The sequence below is a fragment of the Phocoena sinus genome, chromosome 6 (genome assembly GCF_008692025.1).
Source record: "Phocoena sinus isolate mPhoSin1 chromosome 6, mPhoSin1.pri, whole genome shotgun sequence".
In the NCBI taxonomy this organism is placed as follows: Eukaryota; Metazoa; Chordata; class Mammalia; order Artiodactyla; family Phocoenidae; genus Phocoena; species Phocoena sinus.
The window spans coordinates 64,113,185-64,134,574 of NC_045768.1; the positions used below are offsets into that span (position 1 = coordinate 64,113,185).

Below are 21,390 nucleotides of genomic sequence, written 5' to 3' on the forward strand. Positions count from 1 at the left end.
CTTAAATACCATCACGTAACAATCACAAAAACTTTTGCTAAAGGCCGTATATACTAATAAAAAGACAGTGGTGCTTCCGACATTCTGAAATGCTCTGAAAACCAACTTTTCCAATACTAAATACAACAAAATAACCTTCATAAAATATAACTTTTCTCCATTTACACTTTTTTAAAGGATTAGTATCCTATGCTTTTCAAGCACAGGAATCTGTGAAATAACTCCTAACATGGACAGATTTTTTTTTTTTTTTTAATACATAACTTAAGAGCCTGGAGAGTTTTAACTCAAGTCCAGTCTCCAAACAAGGAATATTCTTGTTTACTTTAAAAATGGAAACAACATATAGTTCCATTATAATTGTTAAAAAGTTAGCTTTACAAACATGGGAATTTTAATTTAAAAAAAAATTCTTAACAAAACTATACAGTGTACAAATTACTGTCTACAAGGTAGGCGGTTCATGAAGAAGACCTTTCGCTCTTCTTGCTACTCGCAGCTTCACAGATTCATTCACATATTTTTTTTTTAATGGAGCTGCCCACCCGAACATTACCCCATAACTATATTGCTATAATTAAGATTTTTGCCATGTCTTTATGTACAGTCTCCTTCACTGCCTTTTTCTTTTTTCTCCTTAGACAAGCCTCAAACGCTCATGTCACTCCAGAGGAAACACTTCAGAGGCACTGTGAGGGGTGGGCTGCAAAGCAACGCAGGGAAAGCTGAACAGTGCCGCGGAGCCGGGGCTGGAGACGCCACCCCCTACTGATGCCCTTGGGTGACCTTCACCATCCTGTAGCTCTGCAGTTCTGGGGAGGGGAGGGGCGTGCAAGACCTGCAAGGGGGGGGGGGGGCCCTTAGTCACAAGATACTTCCTGGTAAAAAGACGAGGAGGCCGAAATGGATTTGAGATTATATAGAGAGTAGTATCTTTTTAAGAGTTTTATCTCAAAAGGAAAGGAGAAAAAAAAAAATGATTAAAAAAAATAAAAAGCAACACTTGAACTAGGCCTTTGTATTCAAGAGGCAGGCAGGAATACCCACAGTGTGTAACTTATTTAGCTAGAGCTGCTCATTCACTGGCAAAAAAAAAAGAGAGCGACTCTGCTCTTAAAAAAATACTGCGTGTCCTGTGAGGTTGATTTGTTCACCTACTAGGTTGAAGAGACATGAAGAGCTTGGCTGAGATGATCTGTTTTCCACCAGGGCAAGTCATCACAGAAATGACTGGACTTCCTTTTGAACTTGCGGCTCCTGCTGTGCTTTTCAGCATTGGGGCTATCGAACTGAAAGGGCTAATCAAACACAATTCTCAGGCCCATAAGCATTGTTCTAAAGTATTCATTATTAAATGATATGCTGTGAGAACAACAGACAGTTTATTTTATTAGGCCATGGCCTGGGGGAAGGGGGTCGGGGCTCCTCAGGACAGCCCACCATGTGTCACTAATTCTAAAAGGTTTTCCCCCTCGTAATGAATTCCCTCAATGGGACTGGGGGGGGGGGCGGGGGGGGGGGGCGGGCAGTGGGGCAGAGTAAAGTAGAACCAGCCTCCATTCACCCTCTAGCCCTCCGGGGAAATTAAATCCAATATATACTTGAGGTACCATCCCTTAAAAACAAAAATCCCATCAGCATCTAATGGGCTTAATTCATCCACAGGAAAATTCATTTCTAAAAATTCTCTATCTCCCTTCTAGTCTGGTTCTCTGTTTAAAAAGGGCAGGTAAAATGAAAACTTAACAAGACTTATTATTTTTGTTCCTTAAAAACTGAACTTTGATGTTAATCTAGAAGTCCGAATACATGTAATAATAGCCCTCTGTTCAATCTCCTGGATATTAAAAAAAATTTCCAAGCGCACTACCGTCCTTTTGAAGTAGTGAGTCCCAGGTAAATCACAGACTAACATTCATGAAATGAAGAAATGGGGAAGGAAAGTGGTGGGGAAAGGATGCGGGACCACCCCCTCCAGCAGGACGGCATAGTTTAGAGGAGAAAGTATGCTCAGCCCCGAAGTTGAAACATCTGCTAGATGTACTTTTCAACGACTATCTTTGCTAACTATGAGACAGGCTCACTCTCCACTGTGGATCCGGAACTTTCAAGAAAAACGACCATGCCCCCCCCCTAAAAAAGATAAGACCGTTTGTTTTAAGCCAAGTCTGCCTCCAGGTGAATTGGTTGTGTTTGCTTGCGCTTACTCTGTTGCTATGAAAAGCAGAAAGGAGTTCCGCTTGCACCCCAGGTGGGGAGTTTGAGAGGGAAACCTGTGAAGTTGAAGTTTCTCACAGTAGGCAGAACAGTCGCTGTGCAGCCCAGGCCCATCTCAGGGTGCACTGTTTCACAGCTACACTGTAAAGTGTTAAAAATCCTCCCACCCACCCCAGAATATATATATATGTATATTAAAAGAAATCCCCTGTCCATCTCTCAGTACACAAAAGGACCTCATCACACTGCAAAAATAGCAGTACCCACTTTGGTCAATTAAAACAAACAAACAAAAAAAAAGCATACATTATTTTTTTTTTAAATCTGTGTACTTACCTATAATAACCAATACAGCTAAAAGCACTACCTACATAGGCAAAACTTGGTATTGCATAATTCGTATAAATTTGAAATCCCTCCCCCCCAAATATTAATTGGAAGATGAAAAACATGAAAGGTTAATAGAAAAAACACCAAAATACTGAAAATATTGCTGGTCGATTACAATTTTTAAGCGGCAACTATACACAGCCATGATATGCTTTATAAATGTGAGATAAAGGTATAACTGTCTAAAAAATCCATGATGTCACACATTTTTCTTCGTCTGGAGTACAAAATATTTTGTCATAAAAATGGTAAAGATTTAAAATGATAATAAATGCAGCAAAACAAGTGTAGTGATGTCACTTTTTTGTGTTTTTTTGTGTTTTTTTTGTTTTTTAGATTTCAAGGCAAGGCACGTAATGTGGACATTATATCTTCGTGCAAATTAGGATTACTGGAAAGAGTATTTTTAATTAAAATTTTAAGAGACATAGAGGCAAAAATGTGTCTGCCCATGCACACCACAGATCTGTCAATACAAGAAATTTGTTGAACAAGGCTAATGTCTGAAAGCACCATGCAAGTATTCAGCACCCTGATTACATTTGTTTTCTCAAGAGTGCATTTTTATATCCTACACCCTGGCGTTCCCAGTTTGTAAACTGTAAGCTTTACCCTTGTGACATGGATTTGCCTGCCTCTTTGTCTCTAGAATGCAGATTTTATAGAACCTTTTGTACACCCTATGGGTTCTTGATGCAACCAGTAATTTTAAATAAATAAATTCTACCTCCAAGGAGGCTGCAGCTAAACCAACATAAGTGCTGTGTTTTCATTAATTTTTTTTTCCTCAAGCACATGATTTGTCTTGATTTAATGCCTTTTTACTGCCCTCAAAAACTGAGGGGAAAATAAATTCGTTCAAAATTATTTTAAATTCTTTTTAATCCCCTCAATTTAGAGTCCAAGGGCTGAAGGACTTATCATCATGATTCCCCTTTAGATATAAATTTATAAATTGCACTTGCCTCTGTTAAGTGTTTCTTTTGTGGGGAAACTATTATATTAATTTTTACTGTTGCATGCAGAGATAACACTTCACCTACATAGAGGCATTTCTTCCATAGAGCCTTTGTGTTCAAACTGTTTTTTTTTTCCTTTTTTCTTTTTCTTTTTTTTTTTTCTTTTTTTCTTTTTTTTTTTCTTTTTTTTTTAAGATTTCAAACTGGGTTACACACTGGAAAAGGCTGGGTTAAGGGCCAAAATTTAATAAATCTGTACTGATAACTAAAGGCTACAGAGATTTCATATATATTTTTTTTAACTTTTAGAAATCAGAGTGCTTATAAAATGGCTGGCTCATGGCTCTGTCACCCAGCACTTCTGATGCCGCCTCCTAGCCTTAGTTGGTGAGATAACCAGGAATAGTGATTCCATGCGTAAACAACAAGAATACTAAACCAATAAAACTAGCTTATCATGCAAATATTAAGGCATCTAGAAAGTCAGTTAAAATATATTGTCATAGAGACAGAACATCTATTTCCCAGCGGACTTCATGTAACAAAGGCTACTTTGCAGGGGCTGCGATCTACCATCAGCGAAATATCATCGACCCTTTTTATGTCATTACAGTTTCAACCTTAAGGGAATTAGTGATTGTAAGTGCTGCGATTGCTGGTCTATTATCTTCTTTCTTCAGTTTCTTTCCTTTCTCCCTTTTTGTTTGTTTTGTTTTGTCCAGTCTTCTCTTTTCCTTTTTTTTTTTTTTAAATTTCTTAAACTAGTGTTGTATTTCATGTTTCCCTCAGTTGCTTGTTTCTGCTTGAAGGAAAGGTTCTCCGATTATGTTCAAACCGTAATTTTGGACATTTGCCGGTAGGATGGGTGTCCTATTTGATACTTGGAAAGGAACCAAGCTAGCCCAGGTACCAGGACTGTTGGCAGGAGAGGGGCAGGAGGGAAGGAAGAGAAAAAGAAAAAATACAACGTTACTCTACAGCAATATTAGAAATATAAATTCCATAGGCATCAAATTACTACAATAGCTTTTTTCCAAATTGCAGTTTAATATGAGATACATGTGCTAAATTATAAACATTATACGTATGTAAGCTACATGGTCTATTTCCTTCACGGATGGTAAGACTAATTGTGAAAAAAAACTCGAGTAAGACTCATCCATAGTTATTAAACTCTGATTGAGGATACTCTTCCTAAAATACTTGGTCTACTTTGATATAAATATAATATGATTTTTTGTCAAAAAAAAAGAGAAAGAAAAGAGCAAATCTACAACAGTGCCAACATACTTTGCAAGCAATACTCTGATCTTGTTTTAATTCACCAGCAGTTGTGATGTATTTCAATTTTTCACCTGCCTATCGGCTGAATAAAATTGAAAGCCATAATGAAAGAGATTTTTTTTCCCTTCACAATAAGAGAAAATACATTTTTCGGAAGGCCAGTGCATAATGTGTAGTTGGAAGCTGACACCAGAAGCCAGGGCATCCCCTGTCCCTCCGCATCAGTCATGTCTCTACATCCCCGCTGCTGTGAGTTTGGGAGTCTGGAGAGCAGCCTGGGAGAAGCCCCACAGGGAGGGAGTAAGCAGAGGAGGGGCCTGCCCCTCTCCAACCAACTCTAATTTCACCGATGTCGTATTTGGGGCTGTATAAAACAAAAACAGTTCTCTAACTGCTACTGGCATAATCTCTCATTAAACAAGTATCATACAGAGGAAAATAACACGACACCTACATGTCACAAAACAACCCCATAACATACATTCTGGGTATACCTAATCAGATGCATTATTTGTTTCAACATTCAACTAGGAACTAATGTCCGCTAAGTAACAGCTGCATAAATAATCATGAAACAAGAAAACATCCAACTGACAATTCCAGACCCAGTTTTGTCATCGTCTGGCATGGAAATACAACTTCAATGTTTTAAATTTAATTTATCCTTTAAATTTAATTTATATCCTTTTCTTTACTTTTGGAGCCATGAGGTGAGATGGATTCTACTATGGTAGGTATCAAGCTAGACACCCTCATTTTTTCATATTTAAATTCCAAAGGTACAAAAACCTTTATGGAATATTACCTTGAAGGAACAATTTTCCTACCTACTCCCTCTACCCCCCAAAAAGAAAAGGCTTGGATTAAAAAAAAAAAAAGAACTTGGTATGTAACTTTTTACTCTCATGACACTTTTAAACAAATAAAGAGGCTTATTATCACGTCTAGGTACATACTTCTGAGTTAATATTTTAACAGAAAAATATTCACAGTGACCTTTTATGCTAAAGGGATTTTGTGATTAGAGTATGAGATCCATAATAACAAAGTCCATTTCTCTTTCTGTTCTCCATCTAATACAGTAACTGGTACATGGTAGGTGCTCAGTAAATTTTTGGATTAACAACAGGCAAATCAATGAAATATTCCAAATCACACCCAACTATATCTTTTTTAAAAGTGTTGCTCATAATCACATAGTTTCATGAGTACATTGCAGTTTGGCCCCTATAATAAGAAAATAGGCATCTCTGAACTTAACATTAGAGATGTTTAGTGTTAACAAAAATTAACTATGCAGGAAAAATCGTATAATACTTGAAACAAAAAATTCAAATAAAAAGATATGTCATTATAGGATAAAAAATCATAATTCTATAGAATAAAAAGTTGTTATTGAAACCTTTTCTAAGAGACTTAACTGTTTTCACATTATTTCTCTCTTCCCACACACATCTTCAACAATTATTTCTGCATTTTGCACCACTGATTGGGAAGAGTGTTACGTGATGCATCATGAAACATTTTCCCTCCACTGTCCTACTGCACTTGATCACATAGTACTTCTATATAGCACTACCTCATATCATAATTATCTGTTATCTATGATTATCTTACTTACTGAAAGGTAAGATCTCTAAAGAAAATGACCTTATCCTATCAATCCTCATTGCTGGCCATAGCTGATGCTAATTATTTCTCAACAAATAAATGACAAAAATGGATCTCCATTATTTTTAACCTAAAGCAGGAAGCATGTATACAAAATAAAAAGACTAGCTCAAATTGATAATCCTTGACAGTAAAAGAAAATGTCAACGACAAGTAAATAACTTTGCAAAATTAACGAGTCCCAAATTAAATGGGCTCTAGGAAGTCATTTAGAAACTGCATATTTTAGGAAAATAACGTGTATTTTAATGCTTGAAAATAGATGTGACTCCTTAAATGGAGAAGTCTACTGATCAATGGCAGAAAAGACAGGAATTCAGGGTTTATTTTGCAGTAGCTTTCTTACTCAGTTCTTTAGAAGAGACATGTATTGTTAGTTTATGGAAAATTCTTGATAAAAATACATAGATGCTGGTGACTAACAGGACTCTTGCTGCAGAAGAGCTAACAAATTCAATTTAGATGTTTATTTAAACCTTTCAAACCTCCCATGCTACATTATGACCACGTCAAAATTGCAGTGTGTGATATATTTGTCAATACTGTTTATGAACCTTTGGGGGAAAATAAATCTCAGACATTAACACTATGCAGACCCCATATATGAGCTTACAAGTCTCTTATTGCCAATCTGTAGGTTAAATACAGAACTGTAAGGCACAGACATTTTTTAGAGCTTTTTGGTAGTCCCGTTGAAAAAAAAACTGGTAAAACTAATTCAAAGATTATAACAGTGCAAAGAAAAATGTTTAACCAAACAAAATAACTTAGATCATTTAATTTCTAAAAGACAATGCCTCAAATCTCATAGTTTTTCAGGTAAAAATTTAACAGTGCTTTTTACATATCAACTCTCTCTACATAAGTCAATGTCAATGATTGCCAGCATGGATAAAATAAACACACTTTCATATTTATGTACATATACAACTAGTTACATGTAAAATGCTTAATCATTTTAATTTCTAATAGAATGAAAATTATATGGACAACCTTATGTTCAATCCAATAATCTGTGTCTCTGTCTATTAAGAGATGAGAGTCTCTCAATTGAAAGATTTGAAAATATTCAAAGTCAAATTAAGCTACTTCAGCAATATATCTTCAAACACTTCATTTACTTGGTCTTCATTACATTTTCCATTGCCAAATCACCTTTTTTTTTTTTTTTTTTTTTTTTAAGGCAAACAGAAGATGAGCATGACTGAAAGTTGAAAGCACATCTTTAAAAAATATTGGGCTTCCCTGGTGTCGCAGTGGTTGAGAGTCTGCCTGCCAATGCTGGGGACACGGGTTCGTGCCCCGGTCCGGGAAGATCCCACATGCCGCGGAGCGGCTGGGCCTGTGAGCCATGGCCGCTGAGCCTGCGCGTCCGGAGCCTGTGCTCCGCAACGGGAGAGGCCACAACGGTGAGAGGCCCGCGTATTGCAAAAACAACAACAACAACAAAAACAAAACAAAAAAAATATATATATACCTGCCATACTAGTAAAAAGAGAAAAGAATACAAGTACTTCGTGGAAAATCAGGCACAAAAAAAAGCCCCAAATATTTTGACAACACTTTAACACAAAGCAGAATTCACCCAAGTGACTTCTACTCTACGTACGCTCTAAGTATATAATGAGATATTTCATTAAAAATAAAATAAAGTTAAATAAAAATTACAGGAAAAATTAATACATCTGATATCATGGATCATATTTTCATGTGATTCTTATCAAATGTATGATGTGGCTGCCGCCCCCCCCCCCCACCAAAGGAAAGAAACAAACAAACAAATTACTTTGACCTTAAGATGCATTAATGGTAGGTGATGGTACGGCTTCATTTTATACTGATCAGACTATCTCAGAAGCATTGTGTTTCTTCTAGGCATCGATCTTCAAGAGAAACAAACTCTATGGCATTTCTTTGGTGAAGAAACTCACCAAATCATGTCATTTGAGGAACATTAAACGGAAACAGGGAAGACATGATAGTTGAGTTGAAAAGAAACATAGACTTGTTCCATACGGTTCAGGTAGACAGAATTAGTGTAAAGGCAGAAACTTCCAGAAGATACCATGCTGAGGGCCTACTATGAACAAGGTGCTATCTTGGGTGTTTTACATATGCTATGTCACTTAATTTTCTCAACGAACTCTTGAAATTGCCATCATTATCCCCTTTTCACAGATGAGAAAGTTGAGGCTTAAACTCATCCAAAGTTACCCACCTAGATCTCAGATATGAATCAGTTCTGATTCCCATGGCCATTTAACTATTATACTGCTTCCCTGGGAAGTTAGACGTTGACCAAACATTCAAAAGAACTTTTGAACAGAGTCTTCTGAAGGCAAAATGTATTTGCTTCAGGAGACAATGAATTTCCCATGCCCCACACAGCTGGCTAGTGCTGCAGCAGACTTGTGCACAGAATATGTGATCCGTCTGGGTGATCTAGCAAATCTGAAATTTGATATATCTATCTCCTTTGAGAACAAAGCTAGTTGAGAGTGACGTTATGGTAAGGATTAAGGAGGAAGAAGATACCTCCTTCTTCTTTTTAAAAATGATACACTATATATTTCTTATCCGGGACAAACTGGATAAAATGGCTAGTCTTTGCATCTACAAGGAGTAAAGAGACTCTGTACCTTTCAAAGAAAGAAACTGAGAAAACTCCTCTGGACAAGTCAACATTTGACTTGGTTGTGCTTTATAAAAATTATGCATTCTGTGACTGTGTATTCTAGGCCAAAAAGGGTTGGGTCCTTAGCTTTTAACTTGGTACCCACTCAAGAACCATGGCGTACCAAATAAACATATATGGAGTCATAAGTTTAGTAAAGAACCAAAGTCAAAGGCTTCCTTCAACTATTCGTCCTGAAATAAAAGCTAATTGAAGAATGGCAAAATTCATTTATTACTAGTCTGTGTGCATCTGATAATGGGTTGGGCAACCCATTTGTCAAACATTTTATGAAATGTCAAAGTATCCAGTGTACTAATACTTTTCAGGGGAATAATCATATCACCCATTCAGATTTTACATACTGATTTAATCATAAGACTACCATATTTGCTTTAAAGATAGTAAGTACTCTTTTAAGAAGCTTAAAAAAATATTACGGGAATGAAACACCAAGAATTGTATATATTCATACATACCTCAACTGTACCAGTAGCCACATTACTTATAGATAGCAATAAAATAAGCAATGGCCCAGAAAGCATGGAAAATAAATTAAATAAATACCTTAATTTAAAAGCAGGATTTGCCCTTAATTCCACTGTACCTGTTTCAAATACCCCCAAGAAGGAAAGTTTATTATTTCCTTGGCTAAACATTTCTAATTTTGTTACTATAATATGAACACACAGGTATTAGTATCTCTCCCAAAATGCACAATAAAAAAATTGTCCCTATTAATAGCTAAAATCTACCTGGAAAAACCAATCAAGGGCAGGCTAATTAAGTATTAAGTTAGAAACCATGCTGTCCTGGATGTGTGCATTTGGATTGGCGGCTTATTTCAATATAACACAAATGCTGCAGACTGTGTCTTATGAAAAAATGCTCCATCAGACCAGGGGAAGGAATATATGGGTAGTATTTAAGTACCCATATGTTTAGGAATTATTACATAAATTATTATACATAAAGAATATATCTAAGAATTCATTAATGTATTAGAACAAAGAAAATGGTACTTATTGAATATACTGGTTGCTAGCACTTACCTAGTGTGTGCATTTGCCAGGCACTGATCTACGTGCTAGACCTACTTTAAAGCTTTCGATCCTCATAATACACTTACGAGAAAAGTACCATTATTATTCTGACTTTACAGATGAGGAAACTGAAGCTGGGAAGTTGTGTCTTGCTCAACCCCTGCTGCTGTTAGATTGTAGAAGCCAGGATTTGAAATCTAGCAGCGTGGTTCTAAAACCTACATTCTTACCCACTACACTTCACCTAATCTCCCTCTTCTGTGAAACACACTACTTATATTACTAAGCAAGAATTCATATTATCCTTGAATTATACAAGAGATTCTATGAATTGAGGCCCAAATCATTTAGGCACACTGAAATTCCCAAAGAATATAACTTTTGGGTCCAAATTTCAACACAAATACCTGTATTTTATTTATCCAATTCCAGATCCTTTTCAGCTGAAGGCAATATTTACCTTTTTTGATGTACATACGGACGTGGCTGTATGTCAGTTAACTTGCTTGTTGCGTTCCACTTCTGATGCAGCTAGACTAGAAGTGAAAGTGCTTTACACAGGTCTTGGGTTTCTTCAATTTATTTCCCCCATTTTTAAGTATCATTATTGCCATCGGAATGATCCTATTTGCGTGCAAGGTGATTTCTAATGATTATTACTATTTGTAACAATCTGTATTGGAAAGCTCCCTGGCCGGCTCTTACCTAACTGCAAAGTACTCTTGTGGGCTCTCTGAGAAACACCAAATATCATAAACTGCAGGTGTCTCAATGGAATTATTCTAACTGCAAGCAACAGCACTTCATAGTAATGAAAGAGAAACATATCTGTTCCTTAACTAAGTAGGTAAATAGCCTGCTTTATTGCTACTCCTTGGGGACCAACGATTTTGAAAATAACATATCCAATCGGTAGGCCATCAAAGCTCATTAATTTATATTCAGTTGTTTCAGGTGGGTTTTGTTATCAGGGCATGCTGGATTGTGTGTTAACTTTACTATGTGTGAGTACTAGCATTTTCTAAATAAAATAATGGCATATGCCAGTGAAATATGTCATCCAATGCAAAGCACAGGGCAAGAAGAGCCTTTATGTATGGGGCCACTGCAGCTAATTACCTAATGTGTACATTATAATGTCTGTACTCTTTTAGTAAACAGCCCTTACAAAATCCTAGAAGACCCTTCAACAAGGCAATCTATATACTTGAAAGTAATACAAACTTATTTCCTTAAAATGTTTACTTTAGACATAAGTAGGAAAAATACTCTTCCCCTGAACAGGCCAAATTAAAAAAAAAACCCTAAAAACTGTGTTCCATATTTTTCATGTTTTAGAACTGCAAATGGAAGATAGAGATTTACTATGAAGATGACTAATTGTAAATAAATTACAGTACACAGACGCATATGTATCTAACAAGCTATGTAGCTGTGTGAGGTTTTAGTCAATTAAAAATATAGAATTATGAGGCTCAAAGTAGCGATTTGATCTCCTCCCACAGACTGCACCACAGCGGAGAATCCTACGTGTGGATTTCCATCCTCTTTCTCTAGTCTGTATTCCTTTCTATCCCCGGGCTCCTTTTCAGTGCTATTGTTACAAGTGCTACAGCTCCCCTTATTAGCATATGTGAGTCTTCAACAGCAGACAAAATTCCCTACAAAAATAGTGCTTCCAAATAGTGCCTTTCACTAGAGAAAATCACCCAAGGCATACCAAATTAAATAGAAATGTAAGTTTTATACAAAAGCAGAATGTGATTCTTTCCCAAATGATTTTCATTGAAAAGCAAAAATCAGTGTTATTTGCACAATTTCACCTCTAAAGGACAGAACTTTTTTGTCTCAGAATTCCTAAGCATAAAATCAAAAATGATTAAGGAACTGAACATGTTTTTGTGTTATGCCTGCTACTCTGTTCACATGTGCAAAAAAACCTTCCTTCTCATAAAACAAAAATTAACAAAGGAGAGAATAATTGTAGCTGTCTGCAATTTCTGAATATTCAAAATTTGTGTTCTTCAATTTCTTGAACTTTTTCTCCTTTTGTAATTTGTCATTACGTTTATTATCACGTTTACTCATTCATATGCTTTGTTATCTCAGTAAATATGACTGAAAATTCACTATATACCTTCTAACAGCACTAGCAAACATGAGAATCAAAAAGTAAGTTACTAAAGGGTGCGCTGGCCACTGACAGAGCTGATTTCTCAGGGAACTAATACATATGTAAATATGGTACTTTCCATGAAACATCTTCAAATCAAGGAGGTGTTTAATATACTTCTTTCATTGCAAAGGGTTAATCAGCAAGGTTTACATTTGGGAATTTTCGGCATCATGTTCCTCCTTCTCCCGCAGTACAGCCAAAAATCATCTGACAGGAAACGTAAGATTAAGTTTGTCCTACCTAAGCGAACAAAGAGTGCTCTGAACAGGCCACTGGTTTACTGCAGAGCGGGAACTTTTCTAATCCTGCTGGAATCTGCAGCGCTGCTCAGAAAATATCGCGGAAAAAGTTGTTTTCTTTCCTCTAACATCTTGTCTCTGGGTCATCCCATTTTGGTCACACTGCAGATCCTGCTGCTTCTCCCATAAAGGTTAACTTAAAGCTCCAAACATAATCATGTGGAAAATGGACATTATTGATTCCTATGGTCCATTGTTCCCCTATCCTAAGTCCCTGAAGTTCAAGTTCAATCTGGAATTACATCATGTCTGGTTTCTCCTGGTTACCAGACGGCTTGAGACGTGACCACGGCTACAGAAAAAACAAACAGCCTTCTTCACGCTTCGGCTCCCCTATCGATTCAAACGTAAACTTTTTTTCTTTCTCTCAAGTATGCTTCAAGTATGGAGCATGGTTAATTTAGAGATTAAGCTCCAAATTAGATTATCTAATGGCATCTTAATGGATTGCTGACCCATTTCCTGTGGGATGGCAGCATGCAAGTCTGGCTGGAATACAATTAATTTCTTAGGAAGTCTTCTGAAGAGTTTCCTAGATAAAAAGGAAACGCTGTGTTGTGCAAATCTTTCTTTACAAACGGAGAAAGTTAGGCAAAACTGCAACAAATCCCAATGTATTTTTCAACAGCCAGATTACAGATACTGCGTGTGTGTAAACACCAGATAAAGATCATTTTTAAGAACGATCACATTTAAATTTTTGATTTCATAACAGGTACAAGTAACTTTTATGTAAATGGAGAAGTAATTCTTTTAAATAGAATATCCAAGTACAAAGAACAACGCTACTTAGCAGCCCTGGTTCCCAAACAATGGTCATGTGCAATTTTGGCTTTTGCAACTCCCCTCCTTGAAGGGGATTCTTCCATTCATCTACCTTATCAGCATTTCTATCATAGTCCCAGAGTGGTTCTAGGGGCCCAGAATGGTGTGTAAAAAGTTGAACATTTTGAACACACTTTAGAGCTGACAGCTGAAAAGGAAATTCAGCACTCTGAGAATAAAGCTCCCCCCAGGAACTCCAGGAACAACCCAGCTGTTGTACTGTAGTTATGTGTCAAGATAACAAACTGAAAGCAGGAAATGCTAACCTAGTGAATTTGTAGGGATGGTCTAGGTATAATGTTGAAATACAGGTTAACTATTAGCATTACGTAAAGCCCTTTAATTACATATTACCCTTATCATACATGTGCCGCGTGTATACACACATGTGCACATGTGTACACGCATGCACACACATACACGGCACACATATACATATGTTTACATACAAACATAGTTTGCACCACAATACTGAAAATTATTTTGTTTAAATATTCATTCTTGAGTCGTTGAGGACATATATCTTACAAAGAAAATTTTATGGACAAAGCAGTGAAAATGGTACATGGTTGAGGACAGGGTTATGCAAACAGGCTTAGATGTATGAAATGAACGCTATTACTCCTTCTTTTTTTGCCCTCCTTCTCCTGACCAACCAGATTCAAATAATCTTTACTGGCTGCTAAATTTCTCCTGAGAAATCAAACAACTCTCTAGAATTGCAGTAATAAACGACAATTTCTTACAAAAACATGTGTAAAGTAACTACAGAATGAAGTATTCAACTCATAGAAAGGAACTGCTAACACATGTAACATGGAAAATGGCTGATAAAAGTCTCTTCGGTGCCATTCAATTATGGCATCAGCAGAAACACAAAAATCCCTCCAATTATTTCAGTAAAATCTTCGTTTATTCATTATTTCAGAGGCTGAGCAAATGGTTTGTGTAAACATATCCTTCAGTAACACACACATGTTTATTTTAGCCATCTGAAGGCTGCTGCTATGTTTATAGAAGCCATCAGACACATACAGCCACTCACTTGTGGCTTTGCCTTTTCTTGAAAGGGGTGAAGAGGGAGAAGAGGGAATGAAACAATAAATCCAGTTTCTCTTTTGCATAAAGCACTACCTCCAACGTTTTTAAATAACTTCTGTTTATGTTATTCTTGGATTGTCCTTTGGCTTTCTTGTTCATTCAATTATATTGCTCTTTCATATTTGCTAGTACAAGCTATGTTCTGGCTATAGTTTCAAGAAAGAAAGCCAGTTAGGGAGTTAACTGCTGTATTTGTTTATACCCACATAACTCACATATGTAGCAGTGTAACTTGTCCACATCAGAGGACAAAGCACAGACACAACAGTACCCTTATGAACAACATAAGCAACTCATCATCACCTATTACCCGGCTAAGAGCTGAGCCCCTCCAGCCTCAAGCAGAAGTAAGCCCTCCACCAAGGGATTTCACTCTGGGTTGACTGCAGTACGTGACCTTTGGGTTAGAAAACAATTCACATTTTCAAGACGCAAGCAACACACACACACACACACACACACACACACACACACACACACACACAAATGGCTCACAAAATTCTAAGGTCAAAACAACAGAACACCTTCAGGGTTGCAACTTAATAAGTCTGTGAAAACTTTCCAACGGAGTCAGCTTTGGTTCTGAAGAGAATGTTTATACATTGGGGGTGGGGGACGTGTGGAGAGGGAGGAGGGTGGAGGAAGTCTTCCAGTTTTGATTATACTCACTCAGCTCCCTCAGCACTGCCATTTTCAGCCCTGAAGAAGGAGCTGCTTTGACATGGAAACACCTCTACAGAAGGATGGGCACAAGGCAGAAAAGGGGGCGACCATGGACAAGTGATTATACGAAGAAGGTAATGGTAGCAAACAACTATCAAAACAAAGCAAAACCAAAACACCTTCTTTGCTTTGTCCTTTGCTACCACAAAGTCTCCGGGGATTGCCTTTCGTTCAAAACAAAAAGCAACAACCACAACCAAAATAACGTGATATTTTCTTTATTCCATTAGGACAAAGGCAAATGATTTAATTCTCTGGTTGAACAGATAGACATTTCTCATGTATTCTTAATTTATTCAGATCATTCTAAAGTTGCAGCAGTGCCCTGAAGATTTTAGATGTCTGTTATCTGCCTTAAAAGTAGTAGTGTTACAGACATTTGTGATTTCTTTTTTCAATATCTTTTCTAGGAAAAAAAAAAACTACTGAGTTTCCTAAATAACTATAAGACACACACTATAAACCATGAAAAAATTACGAATATGTTATGCCACAGACATGACCTATTTTATGATCAAATATGGACTCCACGTGTGCCTATTTTTGATAAGTATAACAAAGCAAAGCAAATTCCTGTCGCATCTGAGCACATTTACTCTGAACTGTATGATACTCGGATTTTAAGAACGGTGAGGGTCTGTATCAGTCACAGTGTGTCTGGGACTGCCCACCACAGAGATTCAATAAATACCTGTTGAATGCATGAACGTGACGCCTGCCGTTATCAATTATGTGCCCTCTGAATCATGATAAAAAGGGAAGAAACAAACCAAAAGCTACCTTCATCAAGCTTTTTGAAGCACTAAGGCCATTCTATATATCATGGTCTGCTAATCCAAAAAAATTATTTTTGAGAGAGAAAATAAGTCTTAACTACATGAATTCCATTTTTTTTTTTTCTGATTATGACCTGAAACTGATGACCACACCACTTTTTCACCAAGAAGATGATTTGTAAGATGAACAATGCTCTCCTAAGAACTGAGTTTAGTCGTCATATTAATTCACTCCAATACCTGTGTTCTGTGGTGATTCACTGTCCACTCACCTTTTCCTTTTGGGGGTAACAATGTTTGAGTTGAAACATCACTACGAACTAGGTACAGTTATAGTTTAAGTCTTCAATAATTTATATCCTTATTTCACTTTAATGTACTTTAGCAATACTACCCAATTTTAGATAAGTAAATGTCAATCAGTAATCCACAGATTGGGAAGTTCACACAGCTATAGCTACATTTAAAAACACAAGTTCTTTCCATCTGACTTGCAATTTTTTCTAAATATGTTAGGCTTGTATGTAGAAATGGGCCACTTAGCCAACCAACAGAGCATGGAATATAAGGATAAATAAAATTAGATCCAAATATTGTGTTATCAAGTTGAATCAAATTAAATTTTAAAATACTTACTAATAAAGACTATTTAAATAAATAGTTTATCTTCTTTCATTGAGTTTATCTTCTTTTTTGTAAGTATATATTGTATTTTTTCCAAATGGAGGAATAATATAAGCTTCGTGGAAAAAAATCAAAATAGGTAAAAATGTACACATTTTAAAGAGGATGTTATACTAATCTTTAAAAAGAGGAAAAGTCATATGGCATTCATTTCAGGTAGTGAATTAATAAAAAGTCAACAGGCTTTTAAAACAGAATCCAACTAATTTTCTTAATTTTTACCTAAGAAAAAAGTGGGCATTTCATTAATTTCATTCTTTGAAACTTTACTCTTCAGCAGTTTCTATGAAGCATATGGAGATGCGCAGCACTTTTACAACTGATACCCAAGTATGTACTTTTAACACAGGGACGCTTAGTAAAGAGAGGATGACAGTCATAACACAGTTGGAAAATTATGTTGGCTCTACTTCTGTTGAACTCCTTATGGGATTACCTCACTCTCTTCTGTAAATTTTTATCTCATTACATAAGATTATACCATGAATTTTAATCATTTAATTTGTCAATTTGACACAATTTATTCTTTATTGAAATAATTCATAAGAAGCTGAATTAGCACTACTTACTTTCTAAAACCAGTACGTGAGACAATATCAAAACTGGTTTCGAAAACGAAGTTTTAGAATGATTTTCTCAGCCAACCAAATAAAGCCAGCTCTCCGTGATTCACATCAATGTATAAAAAGAAGTTAAAACTTTACTTAAACAAAATTCCTTCCCTAGCTATTGATTCCAACAATCCCCCCACTCCAAAATTCATGAGTGTTGCTAATAACAGTTAAATTGACTGATTTGAAATTTTTCTTTTAGTTAGCTTTTCCCCTCTGAGAGGGGAGTAAATGAATAGTAAAATGGCTTAAAGTTAACAGTAAAGAAAAAGAACTGAAATGAGAAGAATCTATAATGTGAAAACCCCATGCTTTTTCCTCAGACAGCTGAAAAAAAATCTTCCCTAAAATTGTGATTTCATTTTTCAGTTCCTAAAATCTAAGTGTCAAATCCCCTCCTCCCCACCTCCCCCCACTATTATAAATCGTTTACAACATTTGACAGCACTTAGGAATTCCAGTCACCAATTAGCATATGCTCTAATCTCCAATTAATTTGAAGTTGCATCTAAATGAGAAATAAAGGAAGAGGGTAGGGAGAGAAGGACGATATAGCCAAAACAACTAAAATTTTAACATATATATACTTTCTGTAAAGCTAGTTAGAAACAAACACTATAGCTCATGTAATTTTAGGTGTAAGTGTAGGGTTGGAAATAATTAAAATGTTACCTTTGCCAAGTAATTCCCAATGTATCCTCACTGGTACTGGGGTATAAATGCCTGCCGTTTTGATTCATGGTCCAGTCACAAATCCTCAGCTGTCAATTGAAACCTAGCAGTCAGATATGGATCGAGCAGTACTACAGTTTTTAGTATTTAAATGAACACATGCAAACTAGTACCGTACATGGCATTAACCTTACTTTCCCAAGAGGCAACTTAAAAAAAAAAAAAAGAGCAAAAGAAAACCTTACTCTGAAAAGCAAAATTCCTAGACTGTTTTTCAGAAAAAGCTATTGCAATATGCTTCTCTATTAATTAAAGCATACAAGAGAAATGAGTGCTTAGAACATAACAATTAGACATTAATTAGAGTACAAAATGTGCTGAAATAAAAGCAAACGTTAATGTTCAGTAGAGAGAAATATTTTAGAAAAAAAAATTTTAAAAGCTTTTAAAAATATGTAACATACCAAATAATCTGCACTGAGTAAAATAATCAATAACTTTTAAGCATGCAGTTTGCAAAACACAGAAGACATGCAGTTTAGAGGAGAAGGGTCCCACCTTATGAACATCCTCCCTAACTTACGTTTAGAAGCATCAAGGGATTCAGTTTTAGATGTTTACTAATTTTGTTTTATTCAAAGTGGCTTTTTTTTTTTTTTTCAGACAGAGTTGATAAGAGTTTCTACTTTTATTTTAAACTCAGAGTAATGGCATTGGAAATACTTTACCACATCTGAATAGAGTGAGGAATGCGCTGAATACAAGCTGAAACGAATTCTTCCCAGATCTCCAAATCATCAGCTCTGCCCTTCAGAGGTTGTTCCAGTAACCCTATCCAGCTCTGTTTGGTTAACAGCTGCCCTACAGTGCTAGCAGATTTATTGAAAAGATATATTGCTTATTTTTATCCTTAAGAAAGTAAACTTATCTGGCTTTGGGGGGAAAAAACACACTAGAAAATCATGGGTTTTAATCTGTAGAGAGCTATGCTGTAAATTAACTGAATCTTGCATTGAAAAGATGACTTATTCAAAGCAGTCCACTAAACCTTGTTTGCTGCTTTTCAGTAAGAATTTCTAGAAGATGATGATTGGAGCCAAAGTCCCTTTAAACTCATGATAAGTTATTTTAATCCTTTCTGATAACATTATGGCTAAAAAAAGAATTGGCTATTAAGAATCTTTTCCTTTTAGACTCTACTTTCTATACACTCTAGGTAATAGTGATTCTGGAGCTTCAGAATATTTGGTTTTGCTCATTTTTCTACAGATCTATGAGGCTCCAAAAACACCACCTAAAATTCCCCAAACATGTATTTTAATTATACTGATATTTCAGGTAAAAGTAATTTTATAAATTAAAGAACTGAAAATTAATTAACCAATCAATTAATTAACTAATTAAAAAGCTGAAAAAATTCCCTTAATGTAGACAGATAGATAGGTTGAAAGATATGTAGATTTTGCTTAGAATATATGTCATAAATAAGCCATATATCAGTAAAGAAATTAAATTAGAATGAAAAATATTCTTAAAATGGACCTTAATGCTTGCATAAAGGAGGAAATTTTATGGCAAGATTTTTAAAAAGTGCTCAAAATGGAGCATCTCATCAGAAATGCAATGTGATGGGGCAATTTGAACAATTATTTCTTCAGTAACAGTAGTCAGTTGGCTCCTTCAAAGTATATTCTTTTCAAGCAATACTATGAAAACAATCTAAAAACAGTTCAAGAAGCTTGGCTTCCTTCGTATAAAGATTACCTTAAGGACCACTCATAGATTCTGCTCTAGTCCTAGTTTTGAGTCAAGTAAACATTCTGAAGAAGGGAGGCAGAGTAGAGCAGAACTCTAGGCAGAGCACATGTTAATTCTGCTAATAATTAATTTCAGGTTAGCTTCTATGAGCCTCTCAGGTTATATTGGAGAAATTTTCATAAAGAAAAGCTATTTTCACAAAGCCAGGTGACCTAAATATCACTCACTGATTGGCTTGTCTCCCAGACAACTGGAGACACTGTTGTCTCCTTGGAAGAATGCATATGTAAATCAGTTAGTTTTTTGTTGTTCATGTTGCTAATTTTTTGTTTGTTTCTTTGTTAATCATCCCTCCAAAATGTCAAGAGGGCTGTCTTTGGCCACCCGTTGAACACTTAAAATCAACATACTTTTGGACTTTTCTCTCCTAACAGTAGTCTCAAAGGGATGAAACCTGACTACAACTATTCATTTTCAACCATACTTAAGGTACATATGATCAAAATATCTTCTCCCAAACAGATAATTATGCTTAAATACAGAAAAAATGATCACTGAGTATATTTAACAATCTACGTGCCAAAGAAATGGGCAGGATATCAATTAGTATTGAATTAATTTCCTTTCAGTTACTGAAAATATAAAATAAAATTTAAATTTATTTAGCTATTTAGATTGTGGACTGGCATTATCAACATTTCCAAAAGTTTCTGAGGAGAAGTACTTATACCTGCTTATATGTTATAACTTACTTAACCAGGTTACTTGACCAAGAGCCTTTGAATTAATAATTAACCTCTTGATTAAGAAAATTTTAAAGGTGATCGTGTGGACAGGGGAAACAATAAACAATTAAAATAGAAACTGTATATTCACTGAAATTTTCCATGATACTAATTCCTAATGAAATCAATTCCTAAGAATCTTGTTTGAATAAGATAGTCCTGACTCAGCAAATTTTGAACAGATTCTCAGGTGATGAAAGGTTAAGTGTATTTAAGCTTCTTTTAGGAACATGTTAAATATTCTCAGTATTAGCATAATTCAGAATTCCTAACCAAAACGGATTTTACTTTAGACTTGAAATGTTTAAAATAATAGGTGATAATCTTATTTAAGTTTAGGGTCGTGATTCCTCAATTTCTGTCCTGTGAGAGGGTAGGTGTTATGTAATTTAGCTATCAATTCTTTTTTTAAATTAAATTTTAAATCTTTAATTTTAGGTGGTACATAAATACATGCCTTTCATTAACATAAAAATTTTCTGCAAAGCTTCAACAACGCCCTAGTGATTTTTCCAAGTATTTTTCCTCAAAAAATAGGGAGATACTTTTTCCCCCTAGAGTAATCAAGTTTAAAACACCAGGGGCAAAGTCGTTTAGAAATTTAGTTTGTTAAAGTTGTGTTTGTAGCAACTCGTACGTTTGTAACAATACAGACTTTGACAGATCTGGTCATATGCACACCCTCACAGAAATGCACACATATAAATAATTTTAATTCTTTAATTTATATGCATCCACAAAC

At 35.7% G+C, this 21,390-nt stretch overlaps 1 protein-coding gene across 5 annotated transcripts in view; it reads right to left on the reverse strand.

The window, feature by feature from the left end:
• Nucleotides 1-21,390, reverse strand: part of NFIB (nuclear factor I B) — a 236,768-nt gene that overhangs the window by 2,073 nt on the left and 213,305 nt on the right. For 3 of the 5 annotated variants that reach the window (XM_032635672.1, XM_032635671.1, XM_032635670.1), the window contains one exon: nucleotides 1-4,481. This exon is cut by the window's left edge. In XM_032635672.1, coding sequence (XP_032491563.1) covers nucleotides 4,464-4,481 — 18 coding nt within the window. In that variant the 3' untranslated portion in view covers nucleotides 1-4,463. Of the gene's footprint in view, nucleotides 4,482-18,105; nucleotides 18,195-21,390 lie in introns of all 5 variants that reach the window. The other 2 variants (XM_032635669.1, XM_032635668.1) reach the window with 1 other exon arrangement.